The 16,303-nt window shown below is 38.8% G+C and overlaps 1 protein-coding gene across 1 annotated transcript in view; it reads right to left on the reverse strand.

The window, feature by feature from the left end:
- Positions 1 to 16,303, reverse strand: part of map1ab (microtubule-associated protein 1Ab) — a 79,160-nt gene that overhangs the window by 55,286 nt on the left and 7,571 nt on the right. Inside the window, exon 2 of the mRNA XM_056388119.1 lies at positions 16,117 to 16,218. Coding sequence (XP_056244094.1) covers positions 16,117 to 16,218 — 102 coding nt within the window. The remainder of the gene's footprint in view (positions 1 to 16,116; positions 16,219 to 16,303) is intronic.

A 16,303-nucleotide genomic window follows, 5' to 3' on the forward strand; every position in this document is an offset into this window, starting at 1 on the left:
TTTGTTGACGAGGTTTCAACCACAAGATATTCATGTCAATCAAAAGTCTGGAAATGCTCCATAACATTGTCCACGCAGAAAACTAGAGTTTTACTTCTGGAACTGTAAACTCCAGAAATAATCTCTCATAATGCTCAAACCTATGTTCACAGTCATCTGAAATGAGACAAATCTGCCTGAACTGTTCACACCTCACACGTTAGCATTCTGCTTCACCTTTAGCATTAGCATCCTTAATGTGGGAATTTTACTGAATGAACTGGTCTCCTGAAGACCTCAGTGCCTCCTGACGACACAAATACTAGAAACAAACATGAAATTTTGATGTTCCACTAACTGATGAAAAGGCAGTGGCACTTGTGAACTTGAGGGAGTTTAAACTCTTCACCCCACTCGCTGCCTCCGGGCACCGGGGAGTGTTTTACTAGAAAGCACAAGACGATGTGCAGAGAGGCAGAAAGAAAGGAGTCGACTAAGCGCAAAGGGCCTTTCCACGCTGGTTCAACTCAGGGCAGCGAAATGGAAACCGACAGCTCCTCAGATGCCTTTATAACGATAGCTGATGCTGCGGGTATTTTTTGAGCAGGTCATCCTCTGAGTGGGTGTGGGTGTGGTGTGTGTGTGTGTGTGTGTGTGTGAACATGCAGTACACACACACACAGTAGCAAATAAGCATTACTGTCTTTGTATTAGAAACGTGTGTGTGTGTGTGTGTGTGTGTGTGTGTGTGTGTGTGTGTGTGTGTGTGTGTGTGTGTGTGTGTTTGTTCTCAGCAGGTCTGTTTGGAAAGGTTGAAGTGTCCTAGAAGTGAGTCACACACACACTCTTGCTCTCTTCCTGCTGTGACAAGGTGAGCGAACAGAAGTGCTGTGTCACACTGAGGGTCAGGACACTGTTACACAGCAGAATTAAAATGGTGGTTACCTTGAGTCTGTAACGGCCAGTGATACATGGCTGGGATGATGATGATGATGATGAGAATGAGTTTGATGGGTGCAATAACCACAGGGCTAAAGTTTGTTTGCAGGACCTGAGGAGTATGACTGCACATGTGAAAAAGTTGTATGAAGTCTTCTGTGTCTCCAGAAGGAGCTGACAGCCCGGAACAACATAACACACATGAATCTCTGGTGAACTGTACATGGTCGAGTTGCATTCTGGGCAATGTATCCATCAAGTTTTGACAAGAACGAAGAATGAATGGAATAGAAAAGTCAATATCTCTGACTCTCTCACATTGATTTTGATCCTTTTTTTTTTTTACTTGTTCATTGTAAGTCCGACAGTGTGCTCCTTTAACAATGTGCTACAAAGCATTTGATACAGTGGATCCCCTGACACAAAAACAGCATCTGCTTTATAAAGCACTAACTGAAGTAATAAATGGTTGTGCACCACCACCTCAAGGAGTCACAAAACCAGAGTATCCCCGCCCTCCAACACCCTGATTCAAAGAATCCATAGATCAAGCAGATACATTGTCAGAAAGCGTGGAATAAAAATGTTGCATCTAAAAAGCTACTCACATAGAAATCTAATCCGAGGGTATAGAGGGTTAAAAAGTTCAATATGTAAAGAACAGTTGTAGACCAGTGGTTCCCAAAACTTGGGGCCGGGGCCCAACGGTGGTCTGCTAAGGTATTGCAAGTGGGCCAGACCAAAATACAAGCAAAATTGTACTGTTCTGTAAATGATTTGCAGAACAGTACAATTTTGGTGAAAAAATATAATTACAAAAAATAAATAAACAAAAACGTAAATTTTCTAAAATGAAATACTCTTTACAAATATTAAATATGTCTAAAAACTCTTTTCATTGTTTTTTTTCTCATATTAAGGCCTATCACTGTGATGAGCCAATGATAGGAACTTTTATTATTTCTCGGCCGGACCACATTGTATACTTGTTTGGTATCACAGTCTGACTGAACACTCAAAGATTACATCCATGGCAGTAACTGGAGAATCAAAATGGATAGCAACAGAAACAATTTAAGACAGATTGTGAATCGACAATATTCACCACAGAAATAATGAGGTAATGCTGAATTAATCACGTGTGCAATCACTACGATTTTATTCAAAATGTTAGGTGGAACATATTTGCAGTTTTTGTGAGACGAATATTGATTGTGAGTTGAATAATAGAGACTTTGTGTAAGAAACCATCTGGGACTAAATAAAAACCAGAACTTCACACAATCTAGAAAAAGCAGGAGTCAGAAGTGTGTTTTCGATTTTTACATAACTAATTGCTGTGCAGCCCTGTATGAGCGGAAAAGGAGATAAAACGGGCTCAGTTCAGGAGCTGTGGAACATCAGGCAGAAAGCAGCGGAAATGAGCAGCAGACACAGTGTCCTGGCACCAGGGAAAAGAGCTTCCAGCCTCCCAACCATAACTTCTGCTGTCACTGTGCTCAATCGATTCCATCCAGGCAATCTAGCAGAGCTTAACAGTGATGAAAATGTCTTCTTCTCACCATCCAATATAGGAGACGGACACAGAGATTGACACTGGAAGAAATAGTTCAGAGGCAGCGGGTGACTGCCGATGGGAAAACGAAGGAACAATGGTGCCATAAACGTGAGAAATGCCTAAGTTATTAGAGGAGTATTTGTTCTGCCCTTTAACTGCGTGGCTTCAGGAATTTATACGTCACAAACATTGCAGGTTAGTGGAGAAAATGAGAGTACGATTGTCTTTTTGTACATGTATGATGAAGGACATGTAACAGCTGCAGCTATTTTTCCAAAACTGTCTCTCATTTGTCCGTCAATGCTCTTATTTATTACAGAGAGAAGAGAAGAAACATGAGAACAAGCACTTTGATATTCTCAGTTTCAACATAAACAGCTCTGTGATCTTCCACTAACAATGTTTTTGTCAGAACTTCATTTCCTCTTCCTCATCATCACGCTTGCTCATGCTTGGGTGTCCTTGATTTTTTTCTGACCCTTTTTGCTTTCATCTACTAATCATCCACAGTTTTGATTTCTTTCAATATGCGACATGTCTCTGTAACAAAAACATTTCCAGCACACAGCTTATCATGTGATGTGAACAGTGTGTGAACAGACTGTGAACAGTCCTGCAATTTGTTCACTGTGATCACTTTTTTTTTTTATGTAACAGATCTCCCTGATGATGCAGATATGGACAAATCATTGCCACATGAGAATGAGATTGAATGAAGTTTATATAATTCATATGTACAACTCCTGTATACCTAAGACACCATAATTTAATACAAGCCAGATCCAGAGCACTGCTATGTTTTCAAAACATAAAATGAAAAAACAAAACTTGAGTGTCTAAAGCTAAATTTATAAATTACTGACAAAGCATTTACTACTATTACTACTATTTACTACTAAATCTGAGTAAAGTGTAGTGTTTTCAGACATCTGCACGCCAGAATTTTTAATCATCTGCACGCCAGAATATTTCAAGGTTTTGTCAAGCCCTTTCACGTAAAATTTAAATTGTTAACAATTCCTAACTTAATATTTATGATATCACTGATAAACTAAAACTGATAAGCACAGTCACAAATCATCATCTCAGAGGGCCATGTCATGGTCAGAACATATTTTGTGATTCAGCCTGTTGAAGGTAGTTTGATGAGTTTCCATCACAGCTATTGTACTGTCTGTGTAAAGACATACAAATGATGGGTGGACGACCCATTCCCCTTTTTAAAAAACTGGAAAACAACCAACAAATTCAGCAAATCCACACAGAATGAATAAAAATAACAATATCTAAATGATTTCTTTCTATAGAGAGGAAAGTGAAGGGAAAAATGGGATTGAGAGCATGCAGCTAATGGTCATGACCTGTATTCAAGTTCTTCTTCAGCACACACCGGCAGCCTCAGTAAGGTGGTGGTGAAAGCTGTTATTAAGGCCTCAGTCGACAGAGTGAATGTTTGGTGTGATTAGAGCTCCTTAATCTAGCTGGATAATTCCCTGTTAGACACTTTCCCTCTCACTTCCACATTCAAACTTCCTAAGTAACTTTCAGCACGAATGAAATGGGATCCAAGATCTCTAACCCAACAAGAAACTAATACGTGTTTCAAAGTTTAGAGCCAAAGTGCAAATACTGCTGTGACCTCAGAGCAAGTTCATGTTGGAGAGGAAAACGTCTGGAACTCAGGAAAGAGATAGAAGGGACTTTTTTTTAAAGCAATTAAAGCCATCAATACTGCTCAGATTTTATATGTAATAATATTACTTTAAGCCCAGAATGATGATGTGAAAAAGAAGTGCAAGAAATAACAGCAATGAGAGCTTACAGGAGAGGAAGGAGGGTTTTTCTTTACCTCCAGATAAGCATATATTACAGCAAGTAGAGGAGAAAGATTTAGGGCAGGAATTTGACACAATGGGAAGAAGAACAAATGAGGTACCACTTCCTAATATGCAGCAATCTCAAGCCCATGCATATGTTCATGATGAAAAGTTTTCCGTCCATTATTTCTACTTTCAAAGATAACGTTTTTGGAAGATTGGCCATTTGGTGAACTTTAACATTAGGTACTAAAGTAATGATTAGAAGCTCAATGCTAATACTTCAGCACAGGTCAGGATAACAGCTGATCAGAATCTTGCAAAGTAAGATGACTCACATTTGTTTGGTCTGCAGAGGGATAAAACACCAAAAAATGAAATACCATTAATTTAGTACAGCTGATATGGTAGCAAAAAGAAGTGTATGATGACCAAGTGACTGTGATTTTTAGTGGTGAACCTCTCATCAAACCCATTTGTCCTCTTAAGTCAATGAAACAAAGCATGTTTCAGTCAAAGTGAAACCAAAACTCTGAGGTTCTGATCCAGAAGAAAACCTCATTCTAAAACACATAGAGACACAATGATGATTCACAGCCGGAGCATGTCTATGGCCTCCAATGGCATGAAACTCAGGCCAAATGATAAATAAATGCATTACAAAATATCTTCTTCTCTGAGTCAAAAAAAGTTCAAGGTATGACGTTTGTTTGCATAAGATTTTCAGGGTAAAACTCCCAAGGTGCATTTCGGAATGAAACATTCAATCACAGAGCTTTAAATTCTGTCACATGATTGAGTTACAGAGCTAAAGTTTATCCAGCTTGAATCAGTTCACTTTTAAATTTTGTGTCAGTTTTGATCTAGAAAAGAAGAATATCTACGCACACTGCTCTCGCTCAGCATCACAATTTATTGATCAAGAAGATTTTCAAGACTGAAGTGACACTTTCCAACGTACCTGCACCTTAGACATGTGGATGTGGGAATATTTTCATCAAGAAAAGTTTCAGTTTTGATCGAAATTCAGCAGCTATGACGCCATGTTTGGTTAACAGCTGTAAAAACCGAGCATTCTGAATTTAGTACTGTTCTGATTTGCATCTTTGACTGACTTCTTCTCCATAGTAACGGCGCCCAAGCCTCACAGCTACTGTAGTATTTCAACCTGTCTCACTTCCAGAATTACATACAAAATGTGATTTCTTACAAACAAAGTTGAAATAATGGACGCCATAACATAAACCTACAGGGTCGTTACATTATCCAGGAGAGTTTCTGTGCCAAGTAGAACTGAGAATATCGTTTACAGAAAAAACAGAAATGGGAATACAGAGTGGAAAAAAAAAAAACAACGCCCACGAACCAGTAGGCCCTCAACCTCACAACTCTACTGACATTTATAACAATGCTAATAGCTAAAAATGAGGTCCGCTTCATGTGTAGATATGAATGAAACCAAGTTACGATGATGTAAGTAGCTGCACTGTATTGTATAGCTTCGCGAGAGCTGTAAATATTTCTGTTCTAACAAAAAAATCTGTTTAAGTGAATTAAATTAACAAATGTTTGAGTTATTTCAGACAAATCTCATTTGAATATGGAGCGTAAACCCCAGAAACAACTTAATTTTTTCAAAAAGTGTGATCAAAGAAAGTGATTTCATTGGGTTACAGAAGCTGGTGGAACAAGGCTAGCCCTGGTGTCACATCATGACCTTTGGCTCTCTACTGCAGAGAAATACTTTCACAGAGAAAATAGCCCATTGTAAATCATGGTAGGTTAAAACTGTTTGTCTCTGTATCAGAGTCTAGGTTTATTTAACCATTCGACACTTCAATCTAAAGAGACTTTCATGTTCTTATATCTGAGATAATGACAGTTTCCTGTCATGTAACACGCTCTATGCTAAGGTGTTAGGATGCAGCTCTGGATCCAACGATACACCTGCAGGGGTGCTGTGGCTATTTCAAAAGGTTAAAGTGAAAAAGATCCCCATGAGCCAGATATGTAGCCCCAAGTGCCCACAGGTTTTTAAAATGCTAATAGACAGATTTACACATTTTTGACCTTGAGCCATGTATTTAGTTGATGCAGCTGCATGAATATTTGATATGGACCCTCTATGAAGACAAGCTGTAGTGGCTGTGGTATAAATGTGTACGCAGCAGCTAGCAGAGCACAGGTTCCATCTTGTGGAGAAAACAGGAGTGTACTATTTCTTAGCAATATCTTTTATAAAATGTGTTGAAATTCTCTTGCTTGTATTGTCTTTATGATTGTATATTTTTAGCATACCAGCAGCATGGCTTTAGAGATGGCACTGTCGGTCATGTGGTTGTTTGGTCCATCCACTGTTTTGGTCCAGGCTAAAATATTTCAACAGCAGTACGATGGATTGTTATGATACTTCGTACAGACATTCATGGTACTCTGAGGATGAATCCTGATGGCTTTGGCGATCCCCTGACTTTTCCTCTAGTGACACCTCCAGTAAAAGTTGCTGAAGTTTTTGATGAAATATCTTGACAACTACTGGATGTCATGAAATCTGCCATAAACATCTAAGTCCTCTGTAGGGCTGAGTAATTAATCAACATATTATCAAAATCCCAATACGGCCAAGTGCAATATCCAAATCACAGGAGCTGCAATTTTTTGATAAAAGGTCAAATTTGTCACAACAGAAAATAAATTAAGCATTGTGGTGCTACAGAGACACCTGGCCTACAAATCACACTCTCCAGATGTAAAGGAACATGCTTGTTTAAAAGCCCCAGAAAAATTCACATAATTTTCTTTTTTTTTTGTCAGTGAACTTTAACTAAACTTTTGCCTTAGCACCATCAGCAGGTAAATGTTTTATTTCATCCAATACTTTGATTACAACTAAACACAAGTAATGACACTCCCAGCAGCTTCCGCTGTACTGTAGTGTTTAGTGCTAAATAGCACATTTTAGCATGCTAGCATGTTAAACTAAGACTTATTCTTGATCCTGCAGTTGTCGGGCTAATTGTTCATTTCTCAACATACTGCCAGTGTTGAAAATGATTGTACCAGTACTGCTGTCAGTCAAAGTGTGCTGTTTGATTCTTCCAGTAGGGTAAGTAAGACCCTGAGTCATCTCGCATTTTGTGACTTGCACTTTTTTCTTTTTCTAAGATGCCCCACTGTGCAGAGAGTAATGCAGGGGCAACAGTGTGGTGTAAACTTCACAAATCAAGCCTTGTTAAAATGACCGTACCACATCGCTAACTGTGAGCGAAGTAGAGACGAGCGGTAAAAATAGAGGCCAGCACCACGCTGGGCAGTGCGACTGTTGGCCGCTCTGATACTCTCAGCTCTAGCATCCGGCTGAAAGCGCTAACAGCCGCCCAACAGGAGAGACACTCTGCAGTGCAGCAGGATTTAATAACTGAGCTATGAACAAGGCACCAAATTTTACTTTCTCATTGTGGAAATCTGATGTTTTCACATCCAGAAGATGAATAAAGATGTTAAAACATGAGAGTCATGCACAGGAGTACAATGCATGGCAGCTGAACTGACACCCAAGTGATTAATATATTTCTCCTCTTACTTGTACATGAGTTGTAATTAAGAAAATACATCAGTAATAATGTTGAGTGTTTATAAAAACATAAAAAAATATAGATAAGAAAAGCATGAACCATCAAATCACAAGCACTGGACCAATTAATAAACCAAAGATGATTCACCCGTGGAGTCGATGCATGTGTTAGAGTAAAGACTAAAAAGCCCAGACTCATGGACAGTTCTAGATATATGTTCTAATCCTACCACTAGGGCTTTAAAAACAACATATTCTTTGTAGTAAAGTCACCCTGTATCAGATAAAACCGTCACATAGTGATTCAGTATTCTGGTTCTGTCATCAATTCAACCCAAAATCCACTTGCAACTAAACTACGTCCCTTTATGGAAAAATACAAAAACACAACGGCTCCCCCTTGTGATTTTAGGAATGGCGTCCTGTCCATCCTCCACCAGCCCACTGCCTTCGTTGACCTCGGACATGATATGTCGAAAAAGGGCGAGCAACCTCTTTAACCTCTCATCTCTGACATCTTCAGGGTCTTTCTAAGTGTCATCCCACTCAGGCGGGAATGGTGAGGTCTCTACGGCAACAGCCATGAAAAGGCAGGATCCCCAGGCATCGGGGCAAATTGGCTCCAGCGTCAAATGTGAATCTTTAATCACTGTGTGCCGCCTCCAGGCCAACTCTCACCTCCACCACATCCAAGTTAGAAAATGCCATGGAGATAACTCTCCTTGTCTGTGTTCCCATAAACGTTAACACACGGGTTAGGCTGAGGAAACCGAAAAGCCCTTTTCTTGAATGTTTACGTTTTAATGTTTGTACTGTTGCACCATGAGAGCACCTACATAAACAAAAGTCAGCCCATTTTATTAAGGATTCTTCTAATTAAAAAGGTAGAGCTTCAACCTGGAATTAATTTTCTGAGCAATAAATCCCCTTTAATTATTCATGACTGTGCATGTGCATTTAGTTTTAAAGAGGTCACATAGTCACATAGAGAGGTTACAGGAGAAAGTCTAATCTTAGAAGTATGGCTGAATTATGAAACAGCGTCTATACTGCAGATTGTTCTGGAAGCTTCTTATTAAGGATTGGATGCCTATAGTCTTTCATGAGCTCCCTGCCTGACTAAGCCATCTTACTGAGCTCAACCTGTATGCATATATGTGTGTGTGTGTGAGTCTGAGTGTGTGCATGTAGGAGGGAAGATCCACACGTAATGATTACATCGAGTTTATTCCCACTGATTCTTTTACTTCTCCTTTATTCTCCGCCCACATCTACCTCTACAAGAGAGGGAGAGAGGAGGAGAGAGCGTAAGAAAGAGGAGGAAGATGTGATGTTTCACATCTCACTTCAAAGCATCTCTGGACCTCTGGGACATTAAAGCCTGTTTCCCATAAAGCTACTGCTGCTATAGTCCCAATTAGCATTCTCAGTGCTTTGTTCAAAACATCACACAAATATCTTAGAGAAATAGCAGCCCTAACAGGACAGTAGTAGCATGTGCAACCACTATATAAACACACACACACACACACAGTATATATATATATATACGCATACATACACAGCAGTAACAGTCACTCATCAGTCACATATTTGCATATTCATATTTTCATTGGGACTAAGGCTGAACGGTATGAAAAAAAAAAAAACATTGTAATTATTTTGACAGATCCTGTGATTGCGATATGAGTCATGATTTCAGTTGGAGTGGTCATTTTTGCATTTCATTTTCACTGACAAAAAAAAAAAAAAAAGCTTGTTCCTTTACATCTGGAGAGTGTGATTTGTAGGCCTGGGCGTCTCTGTAGCACCACACCGCTTCATTTATGGCCTGTTGTTGTGACACATTACCTTTAACATAAAAATTGCATCTCCTGTGATTTGGATATTGCACTTGGCCATATTGTGATTTCAATAATATTTCAATAAACTGTTCAGCCCTGTAATAGAGTATTGTGAAAGTTATGGTATTAGTAAGTATCTGAATACTTCCTGAACAACTGACAACACTATTTTCTAAAGGAGTTTCTGAAGCTTTTTAGTCATCTGTAGTTACCTGTCAAAACAGACACACTTGCATTTCTACATACATGAGCATGATCAGTTATTAGGTACACCTAACCAAAAAACTAATGCAGTCTGATACAATGATCCTGCAGAAAATCCTCCCTCATGAAGGTTATTAGAGGTGTTGATTCAGCTGTGTGGTTGATGGAGGATGCAGTTTGTGCTGCTGTTAAAGTGTTTTGTGTTACACTGACATGTGTTTCTAATATTCAGTACCCTCATTGATATAAGTCAGTGTAAGAGGCAGACGGATGTACAATGTAATCTCCTGCAGGCTGCCATTTAAATGAGACAGATCTACTTTCAATATGTTCTGAACTTGTGAACCTGCAGTTTCACAATGAGCATATACAATAAAGCTTTGGGCCTAATAAAATAAATAAAAACACACTAATCGCTGCTGCTAAGCTTCGGAGAAAACACAAACAATATGCCGAGACAAAATGAACTGATTATATAAAGTAGGGTCGAATGAATGGATGCTTCTGTAATGCTTCCTGACATCTACCCTCTGCTAAGAACTCAAGGTAAGACCTCATTTGCCACAAACCCCACAGTTCTTGTCCCTATTCTTTGATAAAAATGGAAGTGTTTTTCTTTTTTTCCTTCTCACAGTCTGCATTTTCTTTACCTTCCATATCTCTGAAAGCTTTAGCAATAATCCCGTTGCAGCATGAAGCAATACAGCGAATTTCAAAACAAAACCAGACAATGTTCCCAAGTAATAAGCTAGATGTTGTTCCTGGAAAAAAGTGTGAACTCTTAATGTGGTGACAGAGACGGGACTTGCACTGATTTAGAGCCATGTTCTAAATAAGGAAACCAAGCAAGAACGCAGATACACACTCCACAAAACACAGAGTGCACGAAGGCAATTTTTAGAAAAAATAAGATCTCACTCACTCTCTCACACACACACACACACACACACACACACACACACACACACACACACACACTGTAAATGGATACACTCCTTTGTGAGTTCAGTGTGGGAGGGTTAATCAGAGTAAATCGCTGACACTAATCCATGGCCTCTCTCACCCTTGCCTGGGTATTTGTGTGGGCCTGCCGTGTGTGTGTGTGTGTGTGTGTGTGTGTGTGTGTGTTTGAATGCAAAGGGAATATGGCACTTGTACTCAATTTATTAGGTACACTTAACTAATGCAATCCAATACAACTTCGCTGCAACATACGCTGCCCTCACAGAGGTTGAGTTTCACTTTTGTTGAAACAATATTAAAGACGTGTTTATTCAACTTCTGGATGATGCAGTTTGTGGTGCTGTTGAACTGCAGGGTATTAGGTAGTTTTAGTTTTATCTATGTGTAACTAATAAACTGGCAACTGAGTTTAAAGAGCTGTTATATTTGTCAGCTGTATGTGTGTTTCTTTGTGAGTGTGTGTTTAAACAGTGAGAGTACAGACAGATTCATTGTGCAAAAATATAAAGTCATCCATGCATTACACTGTTTCAACACTAGGAGACACTGTGTAATATTTGTTGTGAGGGATGTTCATGTGATAAAGTGACAGTAACAAACTATAAATACAGTAGATGCAAACAGCATCACAGATTTGAAATTCATAAAGTATCTAATGACTACAATATAAAACATCAAATAAGTCACATGAAGTCTCTGAGGTATTGTTTTGCTTTGTCAATGTCAGCAGGTGCAGCCTTTTAAAGGGGAAAGAGTGATTGTGTTTCTTACTGTAAAGTGGTCTGACTGAATAGCACTGTCATCACTCTCCTACTAAATGTACCCATTAAATGAAATATGATCACCGAACCTCTGAAGGAGAATTTTAGATCTTTGATCAATAAACACGATCTATTTATAAGTTTCTCTGACTGTGTCTTCTGTATTTAGTTTCAGTTGTCTTACGATGAACCAATGTTTTCATCTGGTTTGTGCCTTAAACAAAATTTAAAGGTTATAAAGGATGTTAATTCATTTATTTCTTTTATTAAACTTTAGAAGTATTATGAAATCAGCAGAAAATATACCGAAACCATCAGTGGATGTGCACTGAAGGGGTCAAAGAACTTGATGACTTGTTCAGAAATATAAAAACACTTTAGTCATGCATTTATTTGACATTAGATTTGGCTTCTGAAGGTTTTAAATTACAGGTGCAGGGAGAGAAAAATGACTTCATACAAAGCTGTAGACAAACCACAGTAATACTGTATGCCAGATAAAGCAGTAATTTTATCTTTAGTTAGACTTCAGTCAAAACCAGTAAATCCCACTGATGATTCGCACTGTATCAGTAATGTTGTGATGTGACCTTGTGCTTTGCCAAAACAACATGAAAAGAAAACATATTTCTCAATCCACACAAGTACAGAGGGCTTTGAAAATGTATATTAAAAACTTGTGTACTGTGAAATTTGATGATATAATTAAATTATATAACTATTCACCTTGTTGTGTAATTTTGAAAAATAATGATGTTGAGAAATGTTGTATTTTAATAAAACCTGACAAGCTGAGATTGAATTTCTCTTAAATTAATTAAAAGTGGAGAAACAAGACGACTGCAAACCTAATTTTTAACAATAAACTGAGCTTTAAACGCTGTTAGGATCATGATGCAGCTCAGAAGTGGTTTTGATGGCGGCCAACCCTGGACTATAAACTTATAAATCTAAAAACTACATTCACAAACACCTCCAACTAACAACTGCCCACTGGAGGAAACCAACACTTGAGAGTGGAGGTTAGTCACGTGCATCAAGAGAAATCAAGGACAAGCTGTGAAAGAGTTGTCAGATAAATGTCCCTTCACACTGGTTCAATATCATAGAGTTTTTACTGCAAACTGAGAAATCAGAAAAAGGCATTGACCATTTCAAAAGTACAAAATAATTTGTGACGAAAAAAAATGGTAGTAGGGGGCAGAAGGCCTTGGTTGGCACGATGAAAAATAACCATTGGAGGAAATCTCTCTATTGTTGGTTAAAGTAAAGTACATGGTTATTTTCTCTTTCAAAATGTTCTCTCAAATATGAACGTGAACATGAATATGAATATGAAGTGATGTAAAACTGAATTTGAGTTGCCCCAATACTGAGAATACTTATTTGCTGTTTCTTTCAGTACCCTGACTCATGGTCGTACAACAGCAGGAAGATACTGTTCCAGCCCTGACACTGGAATTGGTTTCCCAAGAGCACCTCAGTTGGTTGGGAGAGAAAGTAGAGCTTAATCGATACCCTCTATTCACCCAGACCTCCCCAGAACCTTTATCGGGGAACCGATCAGTGCTCATCTCCAAACTCAGCCGAGTGGACAGCGAAGGACTGCTGCTGCCATTTTCCCACAATGGAAGTTTTTCCGTCAACCCAAAGCAATGTGATCCCCTAATCTATTTCTGCACTGCAGCCATCAGACCGCCCTCCATTGAAGTGCTATCGATCTGCCTTGTGTGGTGTACCGAAAAAAGGGGAGTATAATCAATACTCCCAGGCTTCGTCCTTGTTCCCTCCGGCTTCAGCTACCTCACAGTGTTAAAAAGGGAGAATGCATTTTTTTCATCTCCATTATTAGTTTGGGGGATCGCATTACGTTTGAGACAATGTTGAAACAATGTGTTTCCATCACTGTTCAGACTCACAACAAGTTTTTACTGAACTGAGCTGAACATCTATTTTGAGGAACAATATAAGTTTAAAGACTGTGTGACATTTTTATACTTTATCACATCCGGTTTTAAAGCCACACGACGTAACTTTTGAAATAATAAAAAAAAAAAACATATTTCTTTTGCCCCTAATAATGACAAGTTTAATTAATCAGCAATCAAATGCTGCCATGTTCACCTGAATGCTCTCACAGGTTTTGCTGCTACAGCCTTACTGTACTTGGTCTGGTCCGAGCAATATCAAATGTTAGTTAATTATAGTTAGCTTGACAGACATTGCTGTTTGACTGACATCAATGAGTCAGTTTCCTGACTTGATGACTCTTCTTGTGCTCGAGTACTGATTACAGCTGAACAATTTATCAAAATAATATCAAAATTGCAACATGGCCAAGTACAATATTGAAATCGCAGAAGATGCAAATTTTTTGATAAAGGTAAAATGAGTCACAACAGACCATACATGAAGCGTTGTGTGATGCTATTCTCCAGCCGTAAACTAACATGTTTCAACAAGTGAAATGAAAATGCGAAAAGGACCATTCCACCAAACACAATATCTGCCAAAATAACCGCAACATGACTTTTTTGGCATATTATTCAGCCCTGGTACTGATGCATTGTGATTTCATATGACAGTGACCACTGTTCAGCAAATGTTCTCACAGGATCAGCATGAAGCTCCATTATTTCATTTCACTAACATGAGTTTTCCTCTTCCAGATAAATATCTCACATTAGTATCAGCTGTCAATGGATCTAGATTCAAGGGGGGCCTTAAGGTCACTGCACACTGAACCAATGACACTTACAGGACTGTCTGACCACCATACCACTAATGCTATTTTACATTACAGCGCAGTGTCTTTAGAAATCTAATATACCATATAGAAATCGATGGACCTTCTCTCACAGCAATATGAATACAGTCAACCATGATCCATTCAATGTCAATATAACGATGAAAACATGTTATTGTTTTTCCTGTTATTCCTGAGGTAAAAGGAAAATCCAAGAAATTAAAAAAATGTTTATGTTCCCATCATCCTGTGTTCAAAGTTAAAATGAATGTCCTCATGTGTTACAGATGGAGTACACCTGAGGGAATTGATCATGTTTTATCAGCAGTTGTATCAATAAACAGCAGCTGTAAGCACAAATGAAGGTGACTCACTTTGGTTCACATGAGTGGAGGTGTGTTTCTTTGTAATGGTAACCCAGAAGGACGGACTGGATGACAGATCAGTGATATCCTGATGATATTTACTGTTTCACAAGAATTCCTCCGTTTCCTCCAAAGGTATTTGCTTCGTTTAACAACTGTGTTGAAAAATGCTGTGTCACTTTCTGCTGACTGCTGCTGCTGCTGCTGCTAAGCACTTACCACCAGTGCAGTAATAATCTATCCTGTGGTTGTCTGTTTTCTATGTGTGTGTGTGTGTGTGTGTGTTTACAGTATGTGTGTGTGTTTGATCCCAACAGGCCCTTACCTGGCAGATGACTGAAATAAGTCCCTATTCAGCATCTATTGTACTTTCAGCCTGGGCTCTGAGCCCTAAACCATCACATGACATAAACACAGGCAGGCTGACACACACACAAACACACACACACACACACACACACGCCTAACACTGCAGCTCCACAGCTCCCTGAACAGTCACCATGGTGATTATACACACAGTTCAGCTTTGATGTAAAGCACACGGATTAAATGTTCACCAGATTCAACTCTTTACTGTCAATCACACGACAGTAACGAATGGGTTGGTGTGAAACTTTAATTGAAAACAAATCAGTCATGATGTTTTCAGTTTATATGTATATATTTATATATATCTTTTATTGCACTGTAAATTAATGAACTAGTCCTATACACTTGGTACTGTAGATAATTCTGATTTGTCTAGTTGAAGGTTTTTCGCATTTTAATCTGCAAAAGTTTTTCACAATATATCTAAATATAGTAAAAATATAGTACTATAATCTCAAATCAGTGTGCAGAAACTATTCTTACATAGCCTAACCTGCAGTTTGCCTACATTTAACTCCGCCAATCCAGATAAAGACAGAAAAGTTATTATCAATATTATTGTGGATTACTAAAGCGTCAATGCTTTATTCCATAACAAATATATCTACCATGTCCTGAGCTTGAAAGTACTGCAGGTAAATGGGCCACATATTTGCGTCAAGTATTTGTTGGCACACTTAAAGCATCAACCACTTCTTTAACAAATCTGAAATTTAAAATCCAGAAATGTCGCTCAGCGTGCTCATGGTCACGAGCCCAGAGATGATTTGTACCAAAGAACAACAGGACAAGAGAGGATCTCTGCTGATAATTCATCCCTTCCAAGATCAAACATTTATCCCCAATTTTGTGTTCTCAGGGCACCTTAGTGATTATTTCACCAAATCTGTTTTATAAAAACTCTGCAGTGCATCAAAGTTTTTCTCAGAAGAAAGAATACTAATTGTACTCTGCCATCACTGGTCCATTGGCTCAAACAGCGCCATATCACACTGACCTCTGACCTCGGAGGAGAAATGGGCGGAGTGGCGGGTTATAAACAGCTGCAGCTGCTGGTCAAGGTCGCAGCACTGGAGGTCCACGTCCCAGGATCGAATTCCTGCCAGGAAGGAAAGAGAAAGATTGTTTGAGGATAACAACATGAAGCAAGGAGGGACAAACATTAGTGAAACTGACTAAAATTT

Source organism: Seriola aureovittata, chromosome 10 (assembly GCF_021018895.1).
Source record: "Seriola aureovittata isolate HTS-2021-v1 ecotype China chromosome 10, ASM2101889v1, whole genome shotgun sequence".
In the NCBI taxonomy this organism is placed as follows: Eukaryota; Metazoa; Chordata; class Actinopteri; order Carangiformes; family Carangidae; genus Seriola; species Seriola aureovittata.